The 27,070-nt window shown below is 37.3% G+C and overlaps 1 protein-coding gene and 2 non-coding genes across 13 annotated transcripts in view; 1 reads left to right on the top strand and 2 right to left on the bottom strand.

Annotated features, from left to right (window-relative positions):
* Positions 1-27,070, bottom strand: part of LOC123876254 (neurobeachin) — a 507,523-nt gene that overhangs the window by 250,391 nt on the left and 230,062 nt on the right. For all 11 annotated transcript variants that reach the window (XM_045922451.1, XM_045922447.1, XM_045922450.1 and 8 more), the window contains exons 3-5: positions 19,476-19,602; positions 7,792-7,892; positions 5,432-5,527 (exon numbers count right to left, since the gene is read on the bottom strand). In XM_045922451.1, coding sequence (XP_045778407.1) covers positions 5,432-5,527; positions 7,792-7,892; positions 19,476-19,602 — 324 coding nt within the window. The remainder of the gene's footprint in view (positions 1-5,431; positions 5,528-7,791; positions 7,893-19,475; positions 19,603-27,070) is intronic.
* Positions 12,800-12,872, bottom strand: Trnaa-agc. Its single transcript has one exon. It is a non-coding gene; the product is annotated as a tRNA-Ala (tRNA).
* Positions 16,817-16,889, top strand: Trnaa-agc. The gene has a single exon. It is a non-coding gene; the product is annotated as a tRNA-Ala (tRNA).

The following is a 27,070-nucleotide window of genomic DNA, read 5'->3' as shown; positions in this document are numbered from 1 at the left end:
ACTTTTCAGTAGAGCGTTTTAAAGATATAAATTGAAATTAAAGCTCCATTTCACAATATATTTTTGTGAAATTCGGTATTTAGATATAGTTTACAGTACTTTAACATATTCTGAAAGATAATTTATAGAAATACTTCACATTTCTGAGATTTTGTTCATACAACATTTTACGGCGTGTTTCATCTTTGTAAAATGTTGTATAAGATACTTACAACAAATTACGCTGGAAAAAACGGGTTGAGTGTCATCGTATGTGTTGAATACAACAGTGTACGTCGTTTAAAATTTAAAAAAAATGTAGTATGTGTAGTCCGATTCATCATTTCCAACCAATGGATGTCCACTACTGGACATAGGTCTCTTGTAGGGACTTCTATATGCCACGGGCTTGCACCACCTGAATCCAGTGGCTCCTTGTGACTCGTTTGATGTCGTCTGTGCACCTAGTGGGAGTCTGTTAACGCTGCGCCTTACAGTGCGAGGTTCCAGCACCTTGGGACCTCAACGTCTATGGGTCCTTCGAATTATGTGCCCCGGCCATTTACACTTTAGCTTCGCAACCCATTTATGCCGGTTACTCTAATTTTCCTACCGATATCCACATTCCAGATTCGATCACGTAGAGAAACTTCAAATATAGCTCTCTAATTGCCCGCTTAGTGACTCTGAACTTTCTTATGAATTCCATTATAATATGTGACCATATTATCTCGGATCCATAATATGTCATCACTGGTAACACGCACTGTTCGAAGACTAATTTAGTTTCCGTACGCTGCCGCCGAGTCGGATTCGTTGGCTGACCTGTTTCTTGAAATTGCACTTACCTACCTGGTCCAGGTACCTGTTCCAGGCTCACACTTTTCTATAATTTCAAGTGCAGAGGCCTCAACGATTACTGGGTGGGTCGAGACATAAGAATCAGACATAATTTTCGTCTTACTCATGTTCATTTTCAGGCCCATCTGTTGTGAAACTTTGCAAAGGTCATTAAGCTGTAAATGTAGAAACTCTGGGAAACCTAATGAGGTTTCCCAGAGTTTCTGCGATAGTGACTATGTCATCGACAAATCGAAGGTGAATTTCTTTTGATGTTAATGTCAAGTTCATTCCAATCCAAGCTTAAAGATAAGGACGTCTTAAAAGGAGGGGTAAAGAGTTTCAGAGAATTACGTCTCAATGTGCACTCTGTTACTGCAATTGGACTGGCCTAGTCTGGTCCTATATGTCGACTGACATGGTGTTTTCGTACAGGATTCTATTTCAGCATTTGTATGAACAGGCAGTTGTTTCAGCATCTCAATAGCGACCTAAATACAGCCCCAGTTTCCACCAAATCAAAAACTTTCTCATAGTTTACAAACGCTTAGCAAAGAGGCAGATTATTATAGGCCTAGGCCTTCAGTTATATTATGCATAACATGTCGCAGCTTATGAATGTGACATATAGTGCTTGAGCTTTTTCAGAATCAAGCTTGTTAGGGATGCTGAAAGTCATCGAACTTATTATTGTGACGATTTATAATGACTTACGATAACAACAGCTTATAGACATGGCTTAGCAGTGACATGAGTCTATGACTCTTCTTAAGTAATGTTTGTAACTTTGTAATTTCGTTATGCAATGAACTAGATTAATTATACTATATATAGCTCGATTACCACTGACTCACTGACTCATTGACATAATTGTTCTCCTAGAAAGAGACGGAAAATGATATAATGATGTAGGGGAGATGTGTTCGGATGCGGGATTCGACTGGGGAAAAATTATGACATTTCGGAAAAACAAGATGGCGGCCGATGTGATTTTTGCAGCTCCGTTGTTTTCCAATCGATTTTGTTAAATTTTGCAAACTTTGTAGAAAGTAGTAAATGATTAACAGAAAATGTCGAAAAAATTGGAAAAACAAGATGGCGGCTGAGTCGTAGCGTTTCAAAATTTTTGATTTTTCGACCCCGAACCGCGGCGCCACAGATCCGAGACGGGGTAGTCGAGGATAACTATTTTTTCGTGTTTCACGTGCCCACGATTATCCTGTATTTTGACAGAACGGGAGTGGTTTTAAAAAATTCAAGATGGCGGCTGTCATGGCGGCCGTTTTGTTCGAGGTACGAAAAAATGCAGTTTTAAAAGTTATATATCTCAAAGTTGGCAACATCGGAGCGATTCGACTTCTATGAAGCGGTTGTACGTATAGATTCGAGGTATAGATCGGTGGGAAAAAATTACCCCACTTTTAGGGAAATTTCAAGATTTTCGGGAAATTGTAAAAAATCGAAATACGCACTTTTAGCAAAATCCGAGTATGAGCGATTACGTGTTTTGCTCGTACAAATGACATTTGGGTATTTTTGTTGCCGGAGACTGGCAACACTGGAATTTATCAAAGTAAAAGTGATTTTCGACACGGTCTTTTTCACGGTATCCCCTTTCGCGTGGGTGCGAGCGAGAGGAAAGATTGAAACGTCATCGGGCGCGGTATATCCTGTAGTTAATAGGAAAATTATGAAACCGTGTAAAATCTTTCTGTGAAACGAGTTGGCGACCATTTTGTATTTTTTTTTATTTTTCGAAATTTTGACCAAGTTTTTGAGGCAGTTGGCAACATTTTGGAAAGTCAGTATGTATGAATCGATTGTGTGACTCAACCAGCAGTATCGAAATATGTAAACAGTGTTGCCACATTTGGGGAGATTTTCGAGATTCTCCCCAAAAACTCCTCCTGTAAAATTTTGTATGAAATTTTTTTTTCCACTGATGGTTTCGTATAGAAAACAAAAAAAAAATCGAGGAAAAATTTGGAAATAGCTGATGATCGAGGATGTCGGAGACGGGTGGAGGGTCCGCTCAAGGTATTGAAGATAGGTGGGGGGTGCTCGACCAAATGTCATTCATGACATCATCCAATTGCCAAAAAGCTGAAAAAAAATTCAAAATGGCGAAGAAAAGATGGCCGCCATACAAATTTCGCCGGTGTCCAGCTCGGAGGGTATAAAAGATGGAGGTGCGGTTTCTTGGCAAAAGGTGATCAGGATCCGAAGGTCTACTCGATGAATAGAAAAAAAATTCAAAATGGCGGAATTTTTTTTCCCATACATTTTGTATGGCGAATATTGAATGTCACATTCTCCTAGAAAGAGACGGAAAACGATACGATAATGTAGGGGAGATATGTTTTGAAGCGCGATATGAGTAGGGAAAAATTATGACATTTCAGAAAAACAAGATGGCGGCCTATATGATTTTTGCAACTCTTTTGTTTTCCAACTGATTTCGTTGAAACTCGCAATCTTTGAAGAATGTACTAAACGATTAATAGAAAAAGTGGAAAATTTTGGAAAAACAAGATGGCCGCCGTACAAATTTCGTCGGTATCTATCTCGGAGGCTATAAAAGATGGAAGAATGGTTTCTTGGCAAAAGATGATCAGGGTCCGAAGGTCTACTCGGTGGAACAAACTCTGCATGCTCGCGGACCACTTTAGTGGTCCGCGCACCCACGCACCCTACTTTATTACCCTCAACTACCCCGTTTTTACAAAAAATGATATGGATGTCGTTTTCAGAGTTTTCCAGGGGCTGATTTTGATAACGACATTTATTTTGAAATCCAAGATGGCGGACATGCCTTTTTTAAGAAAAAAATCGATATGGGTGTCGTTTTATGGTGTTTTCGCGGTGAATTTTGCATCTTAATAACTCGATTCGGTTTAATACAATAAAGCTTAACATTACCACGTCACGCGAGCTGCTTTAGCAGCTCGCGCACCGAGCAAAACACTAGTTTGAATATAAGATTCACTAACCTTTTGTGCCCACATTGCAACAAATAAACCATTACTTATTATTTATTACGGCATTATCGCCATGACGGGATTGAAAATCCTGTCATGGCGATTGGAAAATCGCTGAAAGACCTTAAGTACTGGTTTGCCACCCGCTTTTAGGAATTCTACTGTAATTCTGATATCACCGAGCGAATTTTTATCCTTGAGTTATTTGAGAGCCATACTTATCTCGTATAAACTGGCATCTGGGATATCTTGGGTATAGTGTCCCGTCAATTTAGCTCTGAGATCTTTAGCCAAATCTTCAACAAGTCTTTGTATTGTGGTGTATAACTGTCCATAGAACTTCTCCACTTATTTCAAGAGCTCAAGTTTAGCTGAAAAGAGGTGTTGTCAGTTTTTTGTCGTATCAGCAGGCCCTGTTTAGTAGACAGATCTTTCGTGAATACATTTGAGTTCCTGTTCCGCTCTATGGTATCTTTAAAACGAAATTAAAGATCCATAAGTCACGTGTTTGTACAATAGAGATCTGCCAGTAGGTAGGTGCATCTGCTGAAGACTACAGTATCATTTCTGGCCTTTTTCTGGCCATGAGCTTTAAAATCATAAAAAAATATTTGTTATTTTTGGACGATAGGCCGTAAAGAAATTGGACTCCACCACCTGGCAGGTTCTACCAACCTATTTATTGGAAAGGTAGGCTCTGAAATAATATATTGTAGTAGTGATTTTTTTGTTAATTATATGGTAACCTAGTGGTATGATGAGCCGATTAGTTATTTCATTGACTATCATAGGTTTACGTCGCCATCAAACTAAATTTTAGTATAGTTTTATTGTATACAATGTCGTATGTAAGAAAAAAAACAATGTCATAGCAACGTAAAATATAGCATGTAATCATACAACAAAATTTTGAGAAATAAATGCCGAAGTAAAATGTTGTATGTATCACTTAACACAAAATTTATTATAATTCTGCAACGTAAACGGTTGTATGTCATCATACAATACTGTTTTTGGGTGTCCTCAACGACGTAAATTGTTGTATGTAATCTATACAATAGTTTAGCTTGGCATCACTATTAAATTACTAAAATACGATAATGAAATAAAAAAATGCAAACACAACCGTGACATATCAGTGTCTTGAGTTACAAACATTTCATTTGAAGTCCGGCGTGATCTGTTGTATCTGTTACATACGAGGCGCAAACATGCGATTTCACCCCACATAAAACGTTGTAAAGGTCGATATGATATTTTACGTCGTCCTCGTTTGAAAAATACAACATTATACGCCTCATAAGTACTTTAAAAAACAACATTTTTAGGATTTTTTTTAATTGAACATATAAAATAGATAAAAATAGACATTGTTATGTAAAAAACGCAAAATGGCAATTTTGTGGCTTACGACAACTTACGTGGGAGGTGTCGATATTGCTAAAGATGATCGTACATGTAATCGCGTCCAAGGAGCCGTACGAATCGTTTTGTGTATTCTTTGCATAAAATCCTTCACGTGCGAATAGGTGCCCGAAGACTACGTGCGTTTGCGCGTGTCGATATTATATATTATGTACCTATATTTCAAGCTAGTTATTAATCCTACAACACAAAAAAATGTCAAGACTTACCGATCCTTTCCTGCCGGGAAAACTGAAGAAAACATCGGGGCCGTTCCTGTGCGGCATCTGTCGAAGCACGTTCAGAAGCTTCGCCGAATGCCGTGGCTGAAACAAAACCATCTTATTAACATCAACTTCTATGCAATAGCTAATTTGTTTCCTAATCGCATAGTATAAATACCCATCCCTGATTGGTTTCTAAGTGTTATTAGGTATACCAGGACGCTAAAATATCGCTTAGCGACTTAGCTTTGATAGTAGGTATTAACTAGTCACAGGCGAAACATCCCATCAGACCAGACCTAAGCAAACTATAATTCCCATGATAACTTAGCCGGGAATCAAATCCAGGTACTCCTACTTATGAGCTCTTACGTCAGCTCCATAGAGGTTGCCAATCAAAACCCTTGTAGCTATAAGGTCGTAAAATATATCCCAGTGAATACTACATTTTATTCCTCCCCCAATTACTAACCTAGTATTACGGGTGGCAATTAAGGAAATTGGTTGTAGGCCATTATGTTTCTTCCGAGGCACTACTTAAGGGGAAATTATACGGGCGTAATGAGTCTCTATTCATTACTATATTACGGAGTAGAGGTGGGAAAATTGGCTCACTGGAAAGGAAAGAAGATGTATTGAGCCAAAATACACATCACTCTTTTAATTTCTTATTGAACGTTTGATAGGAAACTTACAGGCTAACTCGTTAGAGCCGTTTGCACATGGCGACATTATTATGTGCAGTCAACGCGCGTTGTACGAAAGCAGTTCAAAGCGTGTGCAAACTGTATGCAAAGAAGACTGCAATGCATCGCGCTGACTTTAGTTGTGTCTGTCGCTCTTTAACTGCATTGGACAATGTCTCTTCATCTCTTCATATCTGCTCGTATTAACGGGCGAAAATAACAAACCCGACACCTATTCCTTATTAGTGTTACGTGCCTAATAAATGGTGAGCGTATGAACTAAAGAAAGAAAGATTTACAGTAAGTATAGTTCAATTTTATCTTTCGCTCGCAAGCTACCCATCCCTATAATAATTAGAGGAATCGGTGCGTAGTGTCTAGGCGCTTGTGTAGATTGCATATTGTATTATGTATGTATGTATGATGTATTATGTATGTTAATAAGTGTGTCCGGCTCATAAACGTAGCTCTCTTAAAAACAAAACAGAACCAAGGTGATTCAGCCAATCCTGCTTCATAAAATAAGGATAGGTAGGTAGCTGAGTCAAGGAGCGGCGAGATAAATTCCGCAGCCTCCCCCGCATTGTCTCCACGTGTACCAGGGAAGCAGGAAATAGAAGGGATTTGTGTCCGAGTTGGGTGCAAGAAAGCCCGCTGTCGAAACAATGCATTTATTGATAAATAATGCAAATACAGTTAGTTAGCGTTTTATACTGCCTATAAGGCAATGCAATAGACGTTTATTTGCACCATATTATTAAACAATTAGGTACGTTTAGATCATTAAAATAGAAAAAATATTAAATTAGATCTTCAATTATTGTGTAAAATAAAATCCACAAGATCTTTAGGTTATAAAAGTCTATTTTGTTTCAAGGGATACTTTGAAGGTAAGTAAGTAATGCAATGCATTAAGATCTAAGAAAATTAAGAGCCATTTCTCATTTCAACCATATAATGCGGCTAAGTAAACGAGTCGCTGTTTCAAGTTTAATTAGTACGAACGAATGCTCTTTAAATTTGCATTATTGTAAAAGGTAATATCCTTCAGAACGGACCAGCACAGTTACTTTATGTTCATGTTTGCCTAGTGCAGTCAAGCATTTTCAGCATGTTGTTTTTACTTTTATTTTTCCCACACGCTTTCCCATGGCGATCGAACCAGCTCGTGTTGGTCGCTCCGGTATTATTATTCTCTTTATCCAAAGTTGTGCTGAATCTGTTGTTATGACATGCTAGTATTTTACGCTAAAAAAAACTTAATTTGGCAAATTTTTCTAAGATTCAAAAGGAAAACTTTATGAGTATCAAAAGCTCGATTTTTATAGATAAGTACTGGTCTCCATCAGAAAACAACCAAAAGTGTTCTCAACCCCTTGTTTGTTATTGAGATTTTATATTATATGAGGGATGAAGTTAGTTTAAGAGTAATAGCGGCATTAACCTTGGCAAATTTTCATAGCGTTCTTTAGGGCTAGTCTTTAGCGATTAGCCACGCACATGAAGCAAGTTTGCTAACTTTAGCTCACCGTGCACCTGCCTCGTATAGTATTCCTGGTAAAGCCTTTTAAGTTGGTTATGTTGTTTTATCTTACGTATGAGTTTTACCCTTAAGTGTAAAGTTTTTTAACATCTTTGGCGACATTAGATATTTAAAAAAATCTCAACAAGTCCTCTTACCCATTTGCCGTTCACAGCTTTCATGGCGTTGAACAACTGCTTGAGCTCTTTCACGGTGACGCTGTAGCTCGCCAGCACCCCCAACATTTCTATCAGCAGGTCTGGGAACAAGTAGAAATAACTGATTAATTAAAAAGTATCTACATAACATTCTGAAGAGTGTACTTACGTACTTAGGTATATAATAGTAAAACTGTACAAGCAAAATCATTGATTGTTATTTTATGCTCTCTGAAACCTTTATGTTAAAAATGATGATTGGAAAATATCTCTGTCCATAAAGTTTCCAAGTTCACGTTAGCTCGCCTTAGACGATTACCAGCCCACGTGTGAACGCTATTTACAAATCATGCCAAGATCGTGGGGTACGTGCACCGAAACAGATACAATAGTCGCTAAACCCGTCAGTCTTGGCCGCTTGTAGGAAGACGTATTCATGTACACTACACTTTTGCGTGATGCGTACGCCGAGCGCGATGGACCAACGTATACAAAAGGCATAGGTAATTTCTATGCTAAAAATTGCGTACAATATCTCCCCGACCTGCTGGTCGTCGGAAAGCTGCATCAATCATTGATACAATCTCAATTGTTGTGATTCGTTTAAATCATATTTTTAAGACTACCTAAAATGAATTAGTTAATTAGAGTCAGCAAATTACGAATACGGCAAATGCGATCGTCATCGTGTAGCTTATTTACCGTAACCAAGCCGCAGGAGTCGTTTAAACTCCTCTATATTGCTATACGATAATAGCTTAGTTTAGAAGACAAGGTCAGTTATAAGGCCCGCTTTCATTCTCTTTAGTAGGTAAGCTTTTTCTTGATCTATTGATGCATTCTAAATTATTCTATTTCTTGCAACCTAATTACAAATATAGGTACTTATTTAGTTCCGTAGCTATACCTACCCCAATAATTTAATCCCAAATGGACGATAATTATTATAACCAATCATCATCATCATCATCATCAGCCTGTGGACGTCCACTGCTGGACATAGGCCTTCCCTAAAGAGCGCCACCACACCCGGTCCTCAGCCTTCCTCATCCAGCCACTTCCCGCCAGCCGCTTAATATCATCGGTCCATCGTGCTGGAGGGCGTCCCACACCAATACTCATATAATATTCAGTTCGACAAATAGTCTAGCACAATAATCAATACAACCAGCATATTATATGAAAACAAGCACTCCCATTTACGACTAACACAATAAACGCCCCGGCGATGTGAACCGAATCATTTGCATAATACAATCGGCCTCGTTCCATGCCGTACACACCGCGTTATGCTAAACCCTATCTAAGGCAGACTAGCAGTCTCCCAGATAGGGTTTAACAAAATTCAGAATCATTTAAACTCAGAATTGCTGTAATTTTTTATATTGCCAGATAGACTTGCGCTTGGTGATAATGCCTGAAAGGATGCAGTGATGAGTGAGGCCTAAGTTGGAACACGCTTGTTGGAGGATGCTTTGCATTCAGCATGCAGTTGTAATTGAGACACTGAAAACGAAACACAGAGGGCACAAAAAGGCGACGCGCGTCCACTCCACTTTGCAGCTGAAGGTGTGCGATGCGCCTTAAACTGGGCTTTGAAACCTACACTGGTTGGCCGCCGCGAAATTATGCATTCATATCTAATTAATAATTCAAATGTAACAATATTCGGAATACCAAATATGCAGTATAACTGATGCTGTGAAGTGGTTAATGGGGTGTGTATGATATTCTATGTAACTTGGTACAACTTAAATTGATGTCTTTGAAACTTGGGTATTTCATCTAAGTTGGATCATTTGTGAATATGATACAATATTGAGATCGTTAATCGTTATCTATTAAATTCGTAGTTTAACTTTAAGTCTCTATATATGTATTATAATACGAACTTTTCATATAGTGATCATAAATGATATCATTCAGAGATAGTGGATAGGTAATCGTATTTTGAATGATTAACCAGAAATCTGAAAAATTAAGGTATCCTAAAGAATTATACCTACTATAGGCACCTAAATAGAGATTTTCGCAATTTTTTCCACGTTTTCAACTTTGAATATTACCTGTTTTTTGGTAAGATCTATATACTCGTCATAAGACGATGCCCACGACTTTACTCGCACGGCTTTAGTTTTTTTTAAATCCCGTAAGATCTCTGCCTCGAGGATGTAAACTATCTCTGTACAAAATAGATGATGTACGCGACTTCTCGTGGGTTTAAGTTTTTAAAAATCTCGTCGGAATTCTTTGATTAGTTTGCTTACTTAAATAACCAAGTACATAGTACAATTTTCTTCAAGCAGCTCCTTCTAGGCTTGATTTGAGATCCCTTTGAAGTTTTGTGTGACGACAACGCCCACGTACCACCGCATTCAGTACCAGGCAATCATCTGGCAAGCAGGGTGCATTATTTCACAACAATGGCCGTCATTTGACGTTCGCGGTGCGACGCTGCTCCGCATTCCCTCATAGTTTACTGCATCACGTTCAGACTAAATTAGCAAAATTTGTGCTTGGCGTGAAGAATCTACAACTACGTGCAGAGCATGAGGAATATTTGTACAAAGGTCGAAACACATTTTTAAGACGCGACGCGTTCAAAATTAATCAAAACGAAGTATTTTCCATGACGCACACCGAAAGAGGTGATAATAATATGACGGGTTCGAATAGAACCACAATCCAAATCGGCGTCTTTTTTAAACCTCACAGTACCAGAATACTTAAACCTTCTTAGTCACAGCTAGGTTGTTAGTTGTTAGTACTCGTGGCCGAAACCTCTTAGCAAACCGTACTTAGGTACATAAAATCTAATTTCCATTAACAAAGTCAAATATCAAACCTTATAACTCTCGTTTTTAATGCTAAAAAAAATAAAGTTAGGAGTCTCTGTATTTTTTTGGGTGTGTCACTTTCACGCCGAGGATGTTTTAATTATAAAAAGGACACCAAATTTTCCACGGGAAAGCGTGACCCTAAAAGTTAATTAGCAAAATCAACACTTGTCTCAAAAGATGTTTTTCAGTTTCTGTAGGTATAAACCTACAGTAATTTATCTTTTCATTCACAGAAATACTAATCTCTGGAATATTTATAATAGAAACAAGTGTAAATTAAAAATTTACAACACCCCCGACAAGTGAAGCTTACAGTAACTATTAGAAAAGATCTGATAACTTTCAAACGGCTGAACCGATTTTCTTGGATTTTCTTAGCTATAGCTAAAACCACTCTCGATCAAGCCACCTTTCACTTTTCTAGTTACTTGTAACCTTCACTTGTCGGGGGTGTCATAATTTTTCATTTACACTTGTTGCCATGATGTAGTTTATATTTTGCATCATTGATCTTACGCAATTTTTTCTTAGACTCCTTTACGGCGAATATCTTTCAATTTTCTGTCACCCTTGTTCATGTGAGAAACATTTTAACCCTTTAGACAAATGCCCCTCTGATTTCCAATCCCGCCGTCTTTTTTAAACTTCTTTCAATTTTTTTTAAATTAAAAAAAATAGTGGTTTTTAAAAGCCAAAACAAAGTCCTTTCCGCCAAACGTTGGTGATATTTCCATTTATTTTATTTTGTTCGGCTTCAAAACTTTTTCGGCTTTTTTGTATTTATGTCCCCTTAGATCATTCAGACCTCGTCTCGGCTTGTATTCACTGGCATGTATGTAGTTCACATCCTGCGCAATTTATTCTCAAGGATACAAGGCGAACATAAAGGCTTAGGGTAAAAATGAAGAGTTGTATTTTAACTGTGATCCCACCCTTCACAACTTATTCCCAGGATTACAAGGCAAACAGAAACGATCAAGATGAATGGAGAAACTTGATCATGCACTTACAATATTCTTAGAATTGTACTCAAGTAAAACTTGGTCTTGGTTAGTTACTACTTATTTTCCAGCAAATTTGAATTTTTTAATCTACGTTCTTGTTCGGTTCCAATTGAATTTATTCGGATTAATTATTTGAATTTATTTAACAATGCCAATCCAATTTTTTTCAAAATGAATCCAAATGGAGGCGCCGGGTATTGATCCTGTTACTCACCTCTCGCATGCTTATTCTACCATATTATGACTGCTCTTGTTGTAGTTTAGATCCGGGTATTTTAATTTCTGTGTCTCGTATCGTATTCGTGGCATAAGATTCCTTTACAATTTTATTTAACTATTTCAAATATCTTCTCCAAGGTAAGAATTTCAACAATTTCATTGAAAGATCATAAAAGAGTTTGCACGATATTTTACGATTCCCATAGCTACCAGGACTACAAAATTTAATAGAAAGTTTATAATTTACTAGACCCCATGGTAACGTGCATTTTTTTACCTGCGTATCTCATAAATAATGCAGACGAGCAACTCTCAATCAGCATTTTTATAGTCTATTTATAGTCCCCTTAACGGTAGATTTGTACTGAGATAATTAATTGCACCGCATGATCAGAAAACAACGATAATTACTCGTAAAATTGAGAAAGTTATGAAACAACTCGAGCAAAGAGACATCAAGTACTTAATATCTCTCTAAAACAACGAATCAGTATGGAATAGCAATATTTGCAAAAACCGTACAAGTATAGTTTTTGTGGAAGATTCTTCTTAACACAGCATTTCACAAACACTTTGATGAACCAGATTATTATTCCCAAGCATATCAGGATGACATTAGGCGCCAAAAGTTGTAATAATAAGCAGAAACATTCTGACTATTTTACTGGCTAAAAAGTCAGTAAAAATCAGGGTCTTCTTCCCTAAAGAATTGGACTTTTGTCACATGGATACTGGGACTTCAGATTTGTGAGGGAAGTGCCACCAAAAACATGTCAACAATAATCTTAAATATCCACAAATCATCATTAAAGCGTCCTTACACTCTTAACTATTCAAAGTGTTTTAGCAATAGCTGTACAAGAGACAACACCAAAAAATTGTAAGGATGATTTACAGCAAGACTACTTTATAGTATCTTTAACTGCTAAAAACTAAAAATCTGATTGGAGGCGCCGGGTATCGATCCCGGTACCTCTCGCATGCTAAGCGAGCGCTCTACCATCTGAGCTACGCCCCCTCTAGCGAAAGGCTTCAAATATTCCATTCAATTGCAATAAGAACCTTCAATGATTCATTACAAAGTATACGGAATAAATATTTAAAAATATCAGACAGTTCGGCCTTTCACTTGGCAACCGCAGCAAAACGTTAAAAAAATTATTCTGAGTAAATCTAATCGTTAAGCGGTGATAGCCTCTTGTCCGAAAGGTCTGGGATTCGATCCCAGGCACACACCTTTAATTTGCGGAGTTTTGTGTGTTTTAAGCAATTAAATATCCCAGCGATGACTTGCTGAAAACATTTCAAGCACTGGACTTTAATGGATCAAATATTTTGTATTTTTACAGTAATTTTAATTAAATATATGTAGTAATTTTAATAAAATTCATAGCTATCTATGAATTTCACAGAAACGTCTAGCTCTAGATCTAGACGATTCTACTCGCGTTGGCTTGAAAACTACACTATCGAACCAGCTGCTGGACAGTCAGGACCAGCTTACTGGATTTGGAATGCTGTACTGGTATCAAAACGATGTTAACATGGTACCAAAAGTAATTTAACGGGAATTCAACTGAAATAATGCGATCCAGAGAACAGCACATTTGGGTAATGCTGATGTCATACTTGGTTACCTACTCCATGCTCCCATATGAAACAAGAGTCAATGGGTTATCCAGCTTGTTTATTACTGAGATTATTTTCAAAATCTTCTTGGGTTCGGAATAACGAAGGAACGGAATGAAATTTTTTTACCTACTGTACATTAACACAAAAAATATATATAGAAACGGAATAAATGCCCTAATCCCAAAGCAATTCCCTTACATTATACAAATATTTCCGTCGTTACATTATACTTGTACAATAACCGATTTATGTATTTGATCAAAGTGAAAGGCGTATTACGGAGGCAGTTTTAATATAAATGTATCTCTCGCTGTCCTCGCCCGAGGCATATGTAGCAATGAGATTTACCTAAAGGATAGAGAGGCTATTGGGAATAGATACTGACTGTGCGATATTAACAGCGAATAAAAAACTTTTGCAGCAACCAAGGTACTGTAAGTGTAAATACTTAGTTGGTTTTTGGGAAATTTGTTTTCGCAGCCCTCCATTCAATAACATTTTATTAAAAGCTTTATGCATACTAAGGGATTGGGATTCCATGCATGCCCAGAAGAAATTATTATCTGATTGGTTCATCTAAGAATACCAGGCATCCATTCCTACCGTTTATGACATGCTTTAGTGAGGCTTTTAAGTGGGTTACAAAGCAGAAGGAATAAGTAAAACAAAAATGAGCTCTGTGGCTACTTTTTGGTCTTGATATTGTAGCCAAATGGCTTATTTTTCTTCATATACCACTACCTATCTAGCTATCACTTTGTTCTATCTGCCACTTTTAACGTAGAGACATCTTTATTTTGTACCAATTGCTACTGCGACCTACTTGTAAATTACATATATTATATCTTTAGTATAATTTACAAGTAGGGTACATCTTACAGAAATGATCAAAAATTTGAGTGAAACTATAACAGGGGGCGTAGTTCAGATGGTAGAGCGTTCGCTTAGCATGCGATACTTCCCTACCGGGATCTCCGCTGAGAACCCGGTGCCTCCGATTGAGTTTTATCCTAGGAGTGGAATTTTTTTCCAACTGTGACATCCATATTTTTTTTAGTGACACCTTCACAAGTTTTATGTTCTGGTAACCATAAACCAACCAAATAACCAAAATAACCATCGAAAATACAACCCCTTATGACACTCGGAAGCTGCCAACTCGAATGAGCTTTGATTGTAAAAAATATTCCGCTGAAACGGAACTAGTAGACTACAGGCCCATGTTTAAAAATGGGTGGGTCATATGAACCACCAGGTGACGTATACAGGACGATATAAGAGCATAAAATAATAAGTTTCAGCACTATGCCGTCACTTGTAAGCTGTCCAACAGAGTGCTGGTGAGAATTGAAAAGTGCAGGTAGAGTGAGTACATTTTGGTCATATATTTTTGTACGGCATTTTTACCATCGATAGATCCATGAAAAATAATAAGAAAGCGCGCAGCGCCGTAAAAAAATGGTGCGCCACAAAGTCAGTAAATGTTTTGATTTTCTGACAATTTCCGGGGTAAATTTGGTCATTTAATTCTGTACGGCACTAGTTTCATACTGTTTCAATACAGCCTCTAATCCATTATTCCGCAACGCCGTACAAAAATCATGCGACAAGGGGAAAAAATTGAGAGTAGCAACCCCCTCTCTTTCCGTGGTCCGGGGGGTGATTTGAAACAACATAAAATTAATTTATTTTGAAAGTGTTTTATGCATAGATAATATTTTTTTACATGCCGTACATTTTCGTTGGTCCAAAGGTTTGTAGGGGATGTGGATATTATATACACACCCGTTCACTTCAGTTAGACGGCATAGTGATTTTATCATATTATCAATTGTTCTCTTCAAAAATATGTTAATGCCGTACAGTATCAGATGGCCATAAAGTACTACCCTTAAAATGGTAGCGTCATTTTCATCAGCCTAAAAGATATGGTCTGCATTAAAATGTACGGCATAATTTTTTCCTAATTTATTTATCTTAATACTATTTAAAACAAGGGAAAAGCGTAGAAAATTGCTATATTTTATTAATCTATGAATAATTAAACTTTTGCAATAATTTGAAAAATTTCAGTTTTTGTATTTATCTATAATTTTTTTTAGAACAGTTTCTTTTGAACGGCAATACTATATAACAATAGTATTTTACACTATCATGTTAAAAAAAAAGTTGCCGTACAGAGTCAAATGATTTTACAGCTTTAAAAATTAAGTATACCATGAAATTAAGATAATTATTGATACACATTCAAATGAACACTAATTTTTTTACGGCATTATTTTTAATAGTACTTTTGAGTGCTAGATAATGTTTTGGAACCAAAGCCGTACTTTCTCAAATCACCCCCCGGACCACGGAAAGAGAGGGGGTTGCTACCCTCAATTTTTTCCCCTTGTCGCATGATTTTTGTACGGCGTTGCGGAATAATGGATTAGAGGCTGTATTGAAACAGTATGAAACTAGTGCCGTACAGAATTAAATGACCAAATTTACCCCGGAAATTGTCAGAAAATCAAAACATTTACTGACTTTGTGGCGCACCATTTTTTTACGGCACTGCGCGCTTTCTTATTATTTTTCATGGATCTATCGATGGTAAAAATGCCGTACAAAAATATATGACCAAAATGTACTCACTCTACCTGCACTTTTCAATTCTCACCAGCACTCTGTTGGACAGCTTACAAGTGACGGCATAGTGCTGAAACTTATTATTGCATGGTCTTATATCGTACTATATACGTCATCTGGTGGTTCATATGACCCACCCATTTTTAAACATGGGCCTGTAGTCTATAGTTTATGCCGGATGTTTGTTGCCGTCGGATTTTAACTTCTAACGAGTTTTATAATCCAGATGTTTCTGGGAATGTTCAACTTAATTGATAGATGAATAAAAACTAATCTTTGGATCTCTTTAATCGCCTCCAAGGGTTTATTCTACGAAAAATAATAAGAGCTTATTGTTTAGTAGGCACGTTTTTGAGCTCAAGTTGAAGCATTTATTATTAAGATTGAAATAAAAATTTCTTATTTGCAGTTCTTTAAAATAAAATCTGCGGTGAAAACAGGTGAGATAAACTTTTTAAAACATTATAAGTACCTACCTATAGATTATTACGGCTATGCTCACGTATTTAGTCGACGTAAGCCCGAATAGTTTCATAACATCACAGAGAAACTACAATACTACAATACAATTACGCGGAATGTCAGTTCTGCTATACTTGCAATTGTGAAATTGTATTGTTCCAATGTCGCCCTGCAGCTGAACGAGTTGAGAAGGCTTTAACGCATAACATTGTTATGATATTCGAGACTCAAATCACAGGGGGCGTAGCTCAGATGGTAGAGCGCTCGCTTAGCATGCGAGAGGTACCGGGATCGATACCCGGCGCCTCCAATTCAATTTTTGGAAATTCCAATTAGAATTTTCGGAAACATAAAATTGTTAAACAGCTAGCACAACAATATTAAAAGTCAACGAAGTAAAATCGCCTCAAAATATAAAAGAAAAAAAACGCCAAAGATAAAAAAATTACGTATGACAGCTGTTGTAAAAGTGTCGTCTAAAGATCTTGACTGTTTCTGTTTTCCTCATAATCCTGGGAATAAGTTGCAAGGGGTGGGATCACAAGTTAAAAGACATCTCTTTATTTTCATCCTAAGGGGTTCTGTTCGCCTTGTATCCTTGAGAATAAATTGCGTAGGATGTGAACTACATACATGCCTGTGAAATAAGCCGAGATCTAAAAGTTCTCATGGGACATAAATACAAAAGAATCCAAAAAAAGTTTTGAAGCAGCAGAAACAAAATAAATGGAGCTTCAACATTTTGGCTGAGAAAACTTTCCAGTTTTTGTTCATTTTTATAAAACTTTTAGCTAGCTCGATTTTTAAGATGCGAAAAAAGTTTATGAGACCAGATGATAAAATTGAAAATGGACCAACATGATGGAAGGGTTAAATATTTCTCACATATACTAGGATGACAGAAAATCTTAAGATGTTAAGCTAAAAGGGATCATGGGACGAAACAGGGATAGGCAACGTAAAGATCTTATTTTACAACTTTTAGAAGGGTTAAACAACATAAACGTTTATATAGAAGTATACTTATTCAAAAGGCTACGTACCAATATAGCAAGTCAGTAAGTATAATTTTTCCCTCGTTCGTTTTAGGTAATTTCATTTTAGGTAATTTCTGAAAATAATTCGTTATTCTACAACAAACATAATTAATAAGGATATCAATGCCAGACCGTTGAATACAAAATTATGACCCAACGCTATTGTCCGCTAATTTAAATATTAACCAGGGGACTCGCCCCGGGTAATGAGCCTGAAGTTTCAGTAGGTAAGTAATATAAAGTCATTATCAGAGTCCTACAAATAAGTTTCAAGATAGAATATACACCTACTAATCATTTAACATTCCTTATCCACACAAAATAATATTATTATTTTGATCGAACACTAACAATATTATTTAACTGTACAGGATATTTTGCACGAAAACTTTGAAAATCGTTAAAAATTACCTTGTATTGTAGACAATATTATAATGATAAAGTCGACTCCATGATGAACAGTATTAGAAAATTGTGTATGGAGCTGGAAAAGCATTTATTTTCCGCAAATTCTTATAGCACGTAAACAAGGAATGCCTAAAAGCTGCCTCCATCCCTCATTCACTTCGCGAATCCATTGTACTCTGTTTCCGTGATACGCCTCTCCTATGATTATGCCGTCTTTTTATTTTGCCACGACACCTTTTTTTAAGAAAACCGGGTCACTGTGCTTTAGGATTTTTGTAACGAGTTGTAGCTCCAGATAGTAAGTAGTAAGTACTGTCTCCAACATTTTAACATTGTTTATTGTTTTTAGGGTTCTGTACCGAGAATTTGTGGTTACATCACAAAAAAAAAAAAAAAATTAGAATGTATTCAAGAAAACATAATTAGTTCACTAAATCACATCTATTAATTAGATGGCGCTGTCCGTCATTAACTTGCAATGTGGCACATAAAAGTATTATATCTTGTACGTACTTCTTGCGCGAGTCTAACTCGCACATGACCAGTTTTATTTATTAGTTGAGCAGAACTCTCTATATTAAAAAAAATAGCTTGAACAGCAACTTAGCCTGTTCAGTAGACGGGTTCCAAAGAAGTTTTTGCTCCTTGGCCTTTTTCTTACTCTCCACACATGGACTAGGCTATAAAAAAGTACAGAGAGCTGAAAAATAAACAGCTTTGAGCCTATTCGGCTTTAAAATATGCACGGCAATTTTTTATTTAGGCATATTGAAGGGAGCAAGCGGTCCAACGAACCAAGTTGAAACAGCTATAAGGGCGTGTCAATGTCACTCATTTATACTAGGCGGTTATGAATACGAGCATGTTGAGGAAAGATGAAGACGTTTTCTGAATACCATGGTTGAGATCAGAAGGCGAAATTATTTCATAAAAGGTTAGTTAGTAAAGAAGATGTATCAACGCACAGCTCAAACTACTAGCCAGATCGGGCTGAAAATTGGCATGTAGATAGCGATTATGACAATGACATTAGAAAGGATTTTTGAAAATTCAACCCCCAAGGGGGTAAAATAGGAGGTTGGAATTTGTGTAGTCCCCGCAGATGAAATCGCGGGCATAAGCTAGTTGTGAATAATAGGTACCTACTGAATGAAAAAGGTGCACGCTAATATGCCACTTTAATATATTTATTGCATAGCATTTTGTCCTTTGAAAAGAGTAAGTACTGCTGAGTTACTTGCTGGCTCTTCTCAGTGTAACTGAATTCCGAACCGACGGTCAAACTGATACAGTAATCGTGATCCACCAGTTGACATTACATTTTGACTTCTGAGTTCTGAGTTTAGGATACACGGATATGATAAAGTTCTCCGAAAACATGAAAAAAAATACTCACGTTACATGCATTTGAGGGGATACAATCTAAAATACAAGTAAAGCTGGCCACTCACCGGCGACGACGGTCTCCGCTCGCGGCAACCGCTGCAGCACGTGTTGTATGAGCCCCACGTCGGTGCAGGCCTGCAGGTTGCGCACGCTCTTGCGCAGGATCGCGATGAAAACCGACCATATCTCCGCCTGGAAACAACACTTTATTTTACTAAGAGAAACCCACAGGCTAAAAAGTACCGCCAGGTGCCTCAATCAATAAAACTGTGCAGTAGTCGATTTTAAGGTAAATAAAGTGCAGCAATCGTACAGTCCCGGTGTATACTCACAAGGCTTTAGCTTTGGCTAAATCAATAACATTTATTTAACATAATTGTGCGAAATTGCGTTATTCGAAAAAATTAAACAGTACATAGTCGAATTTAAGGTAAGTAATTAATAGGTTAAGTTACCTACTTCACGAGACGGTGTAAGCATAGGTACAGTGATATCTATCGTCACCGTTAATCTCGACCATAATATGACAGTTAATCAGGATAACCCCGTCAAAAGGAAAAAAGAAATCCTTATAAGGTCACTTCGCTGGCCGTCTGTCGTGTCGGTCAAGACCCGGGAATCAAAACCTATGGGTAGGTACTTCCCCTTGACCTAGAATCATGTTAGGCAGGCAGCAATCAATGTCTTACAACACAAGTCAGGGGAAAAATCCGAAAACCGACAATTTGTGATTACACAAAAAATAAAAAAAACCGGCCAAGTGTGAGTCAGACTCACGCACTGAGGGTTCCGTACTCGGATATTTTTTCCAACATTTTGCACGATAAATCAAAAACTGTTATACATAAAAATAAATATAAATATCTGTTTTAGGATGTACAGGCAAAGCCCTTTTATATGATACCCCACTTGGTATAGTTATCTTATTTTGAAAATTGAAACATTTTAATTTTTTTTAATGATCTAACCACAAATTCGCGGTTTTCAGATTTATTCCTGTACTTGTGCTATAAGACCTACCTACCTACAAAATTTCATGATTCTAGGTCAACGGGAAGTACCCTATAGGTTTCTTGACAGACACGACGGACAGACAGACAGACAGACAGACAACAAAGTGATCTTATAAGGGTTCCGTTTTTTCTTTTGAGGTACGGAACCCTAAAAGCCATTTTTACTCAGCCGAAGACAACTCTCGCTATAGAGCGGGATTGTATTGCACCTGTATAAACCGAGTTTTATCATCATCTGCACAAGTCACAACCAGGCAACAAAAATATCACTCACAAAAGCCCAGTTCATCCAGTAGAAAGCTTTAATCATAAATATAAATCACCTAACTATAAAAGTTACACTAATAAACAGTTCGGCATACAATCCAGAATTTTACCGTGTAAAGTAGCAAGTTGCAGTTCAAAATGCAACGTGGTAAGAGAAAACTATTTAGGAACTCGTATATTAAAAATAGTTCGCAAGCACCACTCTCGCACTGCAGTCTCTATTAAATGGTAAAGCTCCGAAATTGAAAATATCAGCCTGGATGCTTGCCGCCACGGAATATGGAGCAACTATCGCGGTCAGTGGATTATGTTTTAATAAGCCCGCATTGTTTCAAAGGATTTGCACTGTAACTTTCGGTTGGCCGGGATTTCGTGTTAGGCGTTCGCAAAACAAAACATCTCGTTTCAGGCAAACAACTTTTGTCCAAATATTCTTTGTAGGGGATGTTTTGTTTAACGTTAATTAAAATTCAAAGGATAAAAATGAAAAAGTGCCTCAGAGAACACGTTAAACCATAGTTACTACGAGTAAATAAATGAGTGTTCAACATAACACTGAGCTTATCCTTAACCGCTATAAAAGTAAAAAATCGAATAAAGTCCGATGCATATCTACAGAGTGCAGTAAAATCCTGGTGCAGTATTTTTTGATAACAATGTTAACTCAGCTTCATTAACTGAAATTTGGTAATATGAAAACAATACACGGGGAAGACTCAATAGGCGTGCCGCTTGTTCTACTCCAAAATAAATAAGTCTGCCGGAGCAACAACGCAGTGCCTGTGTAGCATACTCTATACATAAGATCTACTGCGGTGGGGCATCGCAACGCACCGGAAACGTAAGTGTGGCCTTAGTCTAAGCTGACTCTTGGCAAAGGAGACAAAAACATCCTAGGAATTTTTACAATTTTACTTATTGACTTTTAATATTACGGCCAAATTAGACAGTGCTCCGTTCATCGTTCATTTTTGCGATGAACGAAGCACGATATCACTGAACGGCGAACGATCCGCAGTGCATACTAGTATTGCATGTTTAGTCGCGACGAATCTTTCCGTTTACCTACTTACGGAGCCGTTGATGAACGACCCTGTGAAAGCAATCGAGCGCTATCCTCTCGGAGGCACATTGCCTGCGAACACGAACAGTCCGTGTTTAGACGGTTCGTTACGATGAGTCGATGAAGCTTCGAAAATGAAAGCGAAAATCTCGAAAAATGAACCGTTTGAAATTTGGGCTTTAGGAATTCAAAAATTTCACAGAATCCAAAAAGAATGAACTAGATTTTTTTTTGCCTCCAAATTCCCGAATCGGTACTCCAATAGGCGCGCAGATTTAAAAGCCGTGAACAATGAAGCACCAGGGCAACAGAAGCAATGTACATACAAGTATACCGAGTAGAACAAAGCGGGAGCCGTAACGAGGCCGGTTCACGGTTGTAATTACATTACATTCTCGAGCAGTTAGTGGAACAATCGCGGCGAAATTGCGCGCGTTAGGCGGATTTACTTACCTCCTGAGAATGTCGAGAAGAAATTTTATTTAGAGCAGTTCAGAGTACTTCTCGTATAGGCATTGCAAGAGCTCTAACCCAGGGCCGAGAATAAATCGAGTCGTGTTGCCTTAATTCATCCCAAACAGAATAAAAATACACGCGGAGATATTAAACGCGATTAAATAAACTTGAACTTTGTTCAAACATAGCACTTGATTTCACGAACACGCGGTCACCACAAAGTATCCTATTTTCCAAAGATTTTCTAGCAGATGCTCGGATCACAAATGCGCATTACACGCGTGCCGTCTATAATAATGAATATGAAGAGGCTAATGTTCTACTTCCGCGCGTGTTTTAGCGTCGATTCGATTTCCACCTTCTGTGAACCAAATTTTAATTCATTCTATAGAAATAACTTCGATCATATTTAAGATGTTTACAAGAAGTTTTATAGTTTTCTTCACGATATTTTCTCTCCTGTGTTAAAGAGCCCTTAGCAGATTACTTCCCGGAAGACACTTTTGATATAAGAATTTTTAGAGAACTTAAATAGGAAAAGCATTCTCATTTCGCTTGTACATTTTAATGTAAATAAAAGCTGGCATTATTAATCTTTATTGTATAGACTTAGTAGAATAGAATCATTATTCTTTAAACGAAAATTTTTAAAGAATCACACTGGAATTCATAGTCCATAATTTTTCTTTTTAAAGTTTGCAAAGCAAAAGATCGAAATAATTATGGTCAATAGAATTATGGTCAATTTAACACCCCCCCCCCCCCCCCCCCCACGCTTTACCATAACTTTTTTAATATTAACAAGAACCCTCTCCAGTTTCTGTAGTACGACGGAGCCCTCGGTGGCTTTCGTGATGCTAGGTCAACGGGAAGTACCCTATAAGTTTTCTTGACAGACACGACTGAGAGACGACAAAGTTATCCTATAAGGGTTCCGTTTTTCCTTTTGAGGTACGGAATCCTAAAAAAGGAAAGTTTTTTGAGCAGTTCCTTAAAAATCCTCATACTCAGTTTAGTTGATCCCCATATAAAAACAAAACATCCCGAATACCTGGATCCATATTATCTGTAGGCTAGTGTTAAATACATCGAAGAGCGTGTAATTGCACGAAGGAATGTGATCCCGAATACCACCCTCCGCAATCCACACCGATTAGGAATGCTCCACATACTAATACTATCTTGAAACGTAGAATTTTCGGTTTTGCGTTGGAATGCGTGTCAGGGGCGTAGCTACCGCCGTATTTGCCGTATCAATTATACGGGGCCCCCGGGCCACGGGGGCCCCCAAAGTGTGTAAGGAAAAAGAATAAAAACTTTCTAATTTATTTTATTTTACAAATGACAAAATTCTATAAAGCAATTCCTTTTTTTCCCGCCTTAAGCGTGCGTTCAAAAGTTGGCAACACTACATCGTTATGGCGGGCTGCGGGACTTCCCCGTTTTACTTACTTCATCTTCAACTCAGCGGGGAATCCCCGGGAATCCTTCATCGATATCGCGATGTACGTGTACGTTGTTGTACTTTGCATACCACGGAGTGCAGTGCACTGTTTTTAAAAACAGTAACCGAAAGATAACGAAGCGTTTTTTTGATGAGTTATCACAAGATGAGAGAATTTCCGACCCGGAATCCTATTTCAAAGTCAATGTATACTATTGCTGTTTAGATATATTAATTTCTCAAACTAAAGAAAGATTTCAGAGCCTTTGCAACCTGAGTAGTATATTCGAAATATTACAACCGGAGAAACTCCTATCTTCTTCAAGCGAAGAGATATTAATCACTTAATCTTTGTGACCAATTAAAGGCTCTAAAAACATGCTTAAATTCTGAAATTAAAAAAATTTATTCCATTATAGAACTCATTGAATTATTGCTAGTAAAATTCAATAGTCTTGCATCCAGTTTTCCCGAGGTAATCACAGCATGCTTTTTATTCTTGACCCTTCCAGTTACAACCGCAACGGCAGAAAGAAGTTTTTCAAAATTAAAACTAATAAAAAATTACTTAAGAACTTCGATGGGACAAGAACGGCTGTCAGACATCTCACTATTGTCCATAGAGGCAGAAACTTTAGAAAAACTAAAATCATCATCAGCCATAAATGATTTAATAAATCAGTTTGCCGATAAAAAGGCAAGGAGAGTGAATATTTAAAATTCGATTTTTATTTGTAAAATGGGTAAATTATGTGATAAATAAATATTACTTCACACAATATTTTTTTTCTTTTGTGAAAAATCTTTACCTCCATATAAGGGCCTCCAAAAAAATTTTTATACGGGGCCCCGACAAGGCACGCTACGCCACTGATGCGTGTAATCGATAAGCTGACACGTGCACATACACACATACACAAACTAGATAGTAGATACCCTGCCGTAGTCGGGCAAAAACAAATTTTGACGAAAAAGCTTCTTCATTGTAAGCCCACATAGGGGCATCCCTGACGCATATTATGAGAGTGATAGACGACTTTGACGTGACGACGATGAGACGTCCAGTCACCTTATTACTTTTTCAATAAGATCAACTCTACTGTAGCTCTAGCTATAGGTAAGTCACACATAAACATAACATGATACATGGATGAATAAGGGATTAAAAGCGCGGAATTGCACTCAAATGTATCATAATTGAAATTTTAGGAGCCGTCGCGTTTCTCCCTGCCTTCGCTTCAAAAAACAGCCCGAATTTCCCGTTTCCGTTATTATAAAGAAACCAGAGTTTAAATAAGCTCATTAAAAAACACAAATTCTAAACTGTCCATAATTTCGCCAAAAACACGCAAAATCCGTTTGGCTTCATTTCCGATGTTTGTAGAACGTGGCAGTTGGCTCATTGAACAACTTCTGAGGCTAAGCTTGTTGGTATATTTGCCACGCCGTCGATTGCTTATTTCCCTTCCGTGAAATTTCCCTCATAAAGCGTCTATACTTAATAAAAGCTTATTATCTCTCTCGAAATTCTTAAAATGTTTGAAACTTAATTATGAACAGACACTGAACAGATTAACAAGACTTTCAAACCTTTAACAGCGGTAACTCACAAGTGTAAATTAAAAATTTTCAACACGCCCGACAAATCATTTTCAAATAAATAATTATCTATATCTAGGCAACGTCCATCTTGACAGCTTGACATTTGTCAATTGACACTTGAATATTATGAACCTAAGGGTTATCTAACCTTCTTTTCTACAAGAAAACTCGAAAATAGCTGATAACTTTTAAACGGCTGAACCAATTTTTTTGGATTATAGCTAAGAACACTCTCGATCAAGCCACCTTTCAATCAAAAAAAAGTAAATTAAAATCGGTTCATTCGTTTAGGCGCTACGATGCCACAGACAGATACACAGATACACAGAAACACAGATACACACGTCAAACTTATAACACCCCTCTTTTTGGGTCGGGGGTTAATAAATTGAACGTAAAATTGTGTCACATGGAATAATTAATTTCATACATACGTAATACGAGTACCTTTAAACACAAAAAAAGCTCACATACACAAAGTTTTTTTTTTTAAAGATTTAATGATGATCTTGTTTATTTACCGACTCTGTGATTACCTAATTTCTGTTCTGAAAATAAACAGAATTTTAAATAAGTATAAGTAACATTCTGCGTATTCTACTATAATTTTTTGACGTGACAACGTCTTATAATTCGATAGAGCCGGCTGCACGCATGAAAAAACATGACTCATGCGCGTTACCTCGCTCTGAGGCGTTCCATGCAAGCGAGAGCGCGGAACGAGCGACAAAGAAGCACAATCGGCCTTTGTTGTCACGTTCAACTATCGTCAGTAAACCGACTTTACAGACAACCAATTTTTTTTACAAAATATAACACACAAAGTTTACAAAATATAACTGAAATTGTTTCTTAATTCATTGCTTAAATTATTACTTAGACTTTACCCGTATTAGTAAATACAAGTGTAAATTAAAAATTTATAACACCCCCGACGATCCAAAGTATTTGAGTTTTCCAAAACATCATTTTCAAATAAATAATTATGTATTTAGGCAACGTCCATCTTGACAGCTTGACATTTGTCTATTGACATAATATTATGAACCTAACGGTTATCTAACCTTCTTTTCTACAAGAAAACTAGAAAAGAGCTGATAACTCTTAAACGGCTGAACCAATTTATTTAGATTATAGCTAAGAACACTCTCGATCAAGCCACCTTTCAAACAAAAAAACTAAATTAAAATCGGTTCATTCGTTTAGGCGCTACGATGCCACAGACAGATACACAGATACACAGATACACAGACACACAGATACACAAATACACAGATACACAGATACACACGTCAAACTTATAACACCCCTCTTTTTGGGTCGGGGGTTAAAAATGTTAAAAGGATTGCATTCAATTTATCTATAAAGAACTAAAACTAAGCCTTAGTCCCGAAGTCCCTTTTCTTTCTCATGAGGAGTCCCTTAACCCGTTGTGTTTAATCCTGGAGGTACTAGGACCACATATCTAAAAAGACGCTACGCAAGGATAATAACTGGCCAGGATAGTTAGCCAGGAACCAGGATACCAAGGTACAGGATATTTTTTTTTGTTTTTTTTTTTTTTTAGTTCTCCTTTTCTTTTAAGGGAGTTTCCCTTGATAGGTTGGTTCGTTGTCTCTTTTCTGCAAAAATGTTTTGCAAAATTTCTAAAGGGGTTAACTTGCTCCACTTTGATACTAGGGCGTCATAGGGCCCGAGGCAGTAGAGTCTTTTGAATGGTCTCAAAAAACTACCACAAACAAGTCTACGGGCGGGCACGCCTTCAGAAAAAAAGAAGTATAATGAACGAAGGTGCATTCATCTGCCCGTCCCTGT

This window comes from Maniola jurtina, chromosome 21, assembly GCF_905333055.1.
Source record: "Maniola jurtina chromosome 21, ilManJurt1.1, whole genome shotgun sequence".
Lineage (NCBI taxonomy): Eukaryota > Metazoa > Arthropoda > Insecta > Lepidoptera > Nymphalidae > Maniola > Maniola jurtina.
The sequence above is the reverse complement of the archived record's forward strand: the minus strand, read 5'-3'. Positions and strand labels throughout refer to the sequence as shown.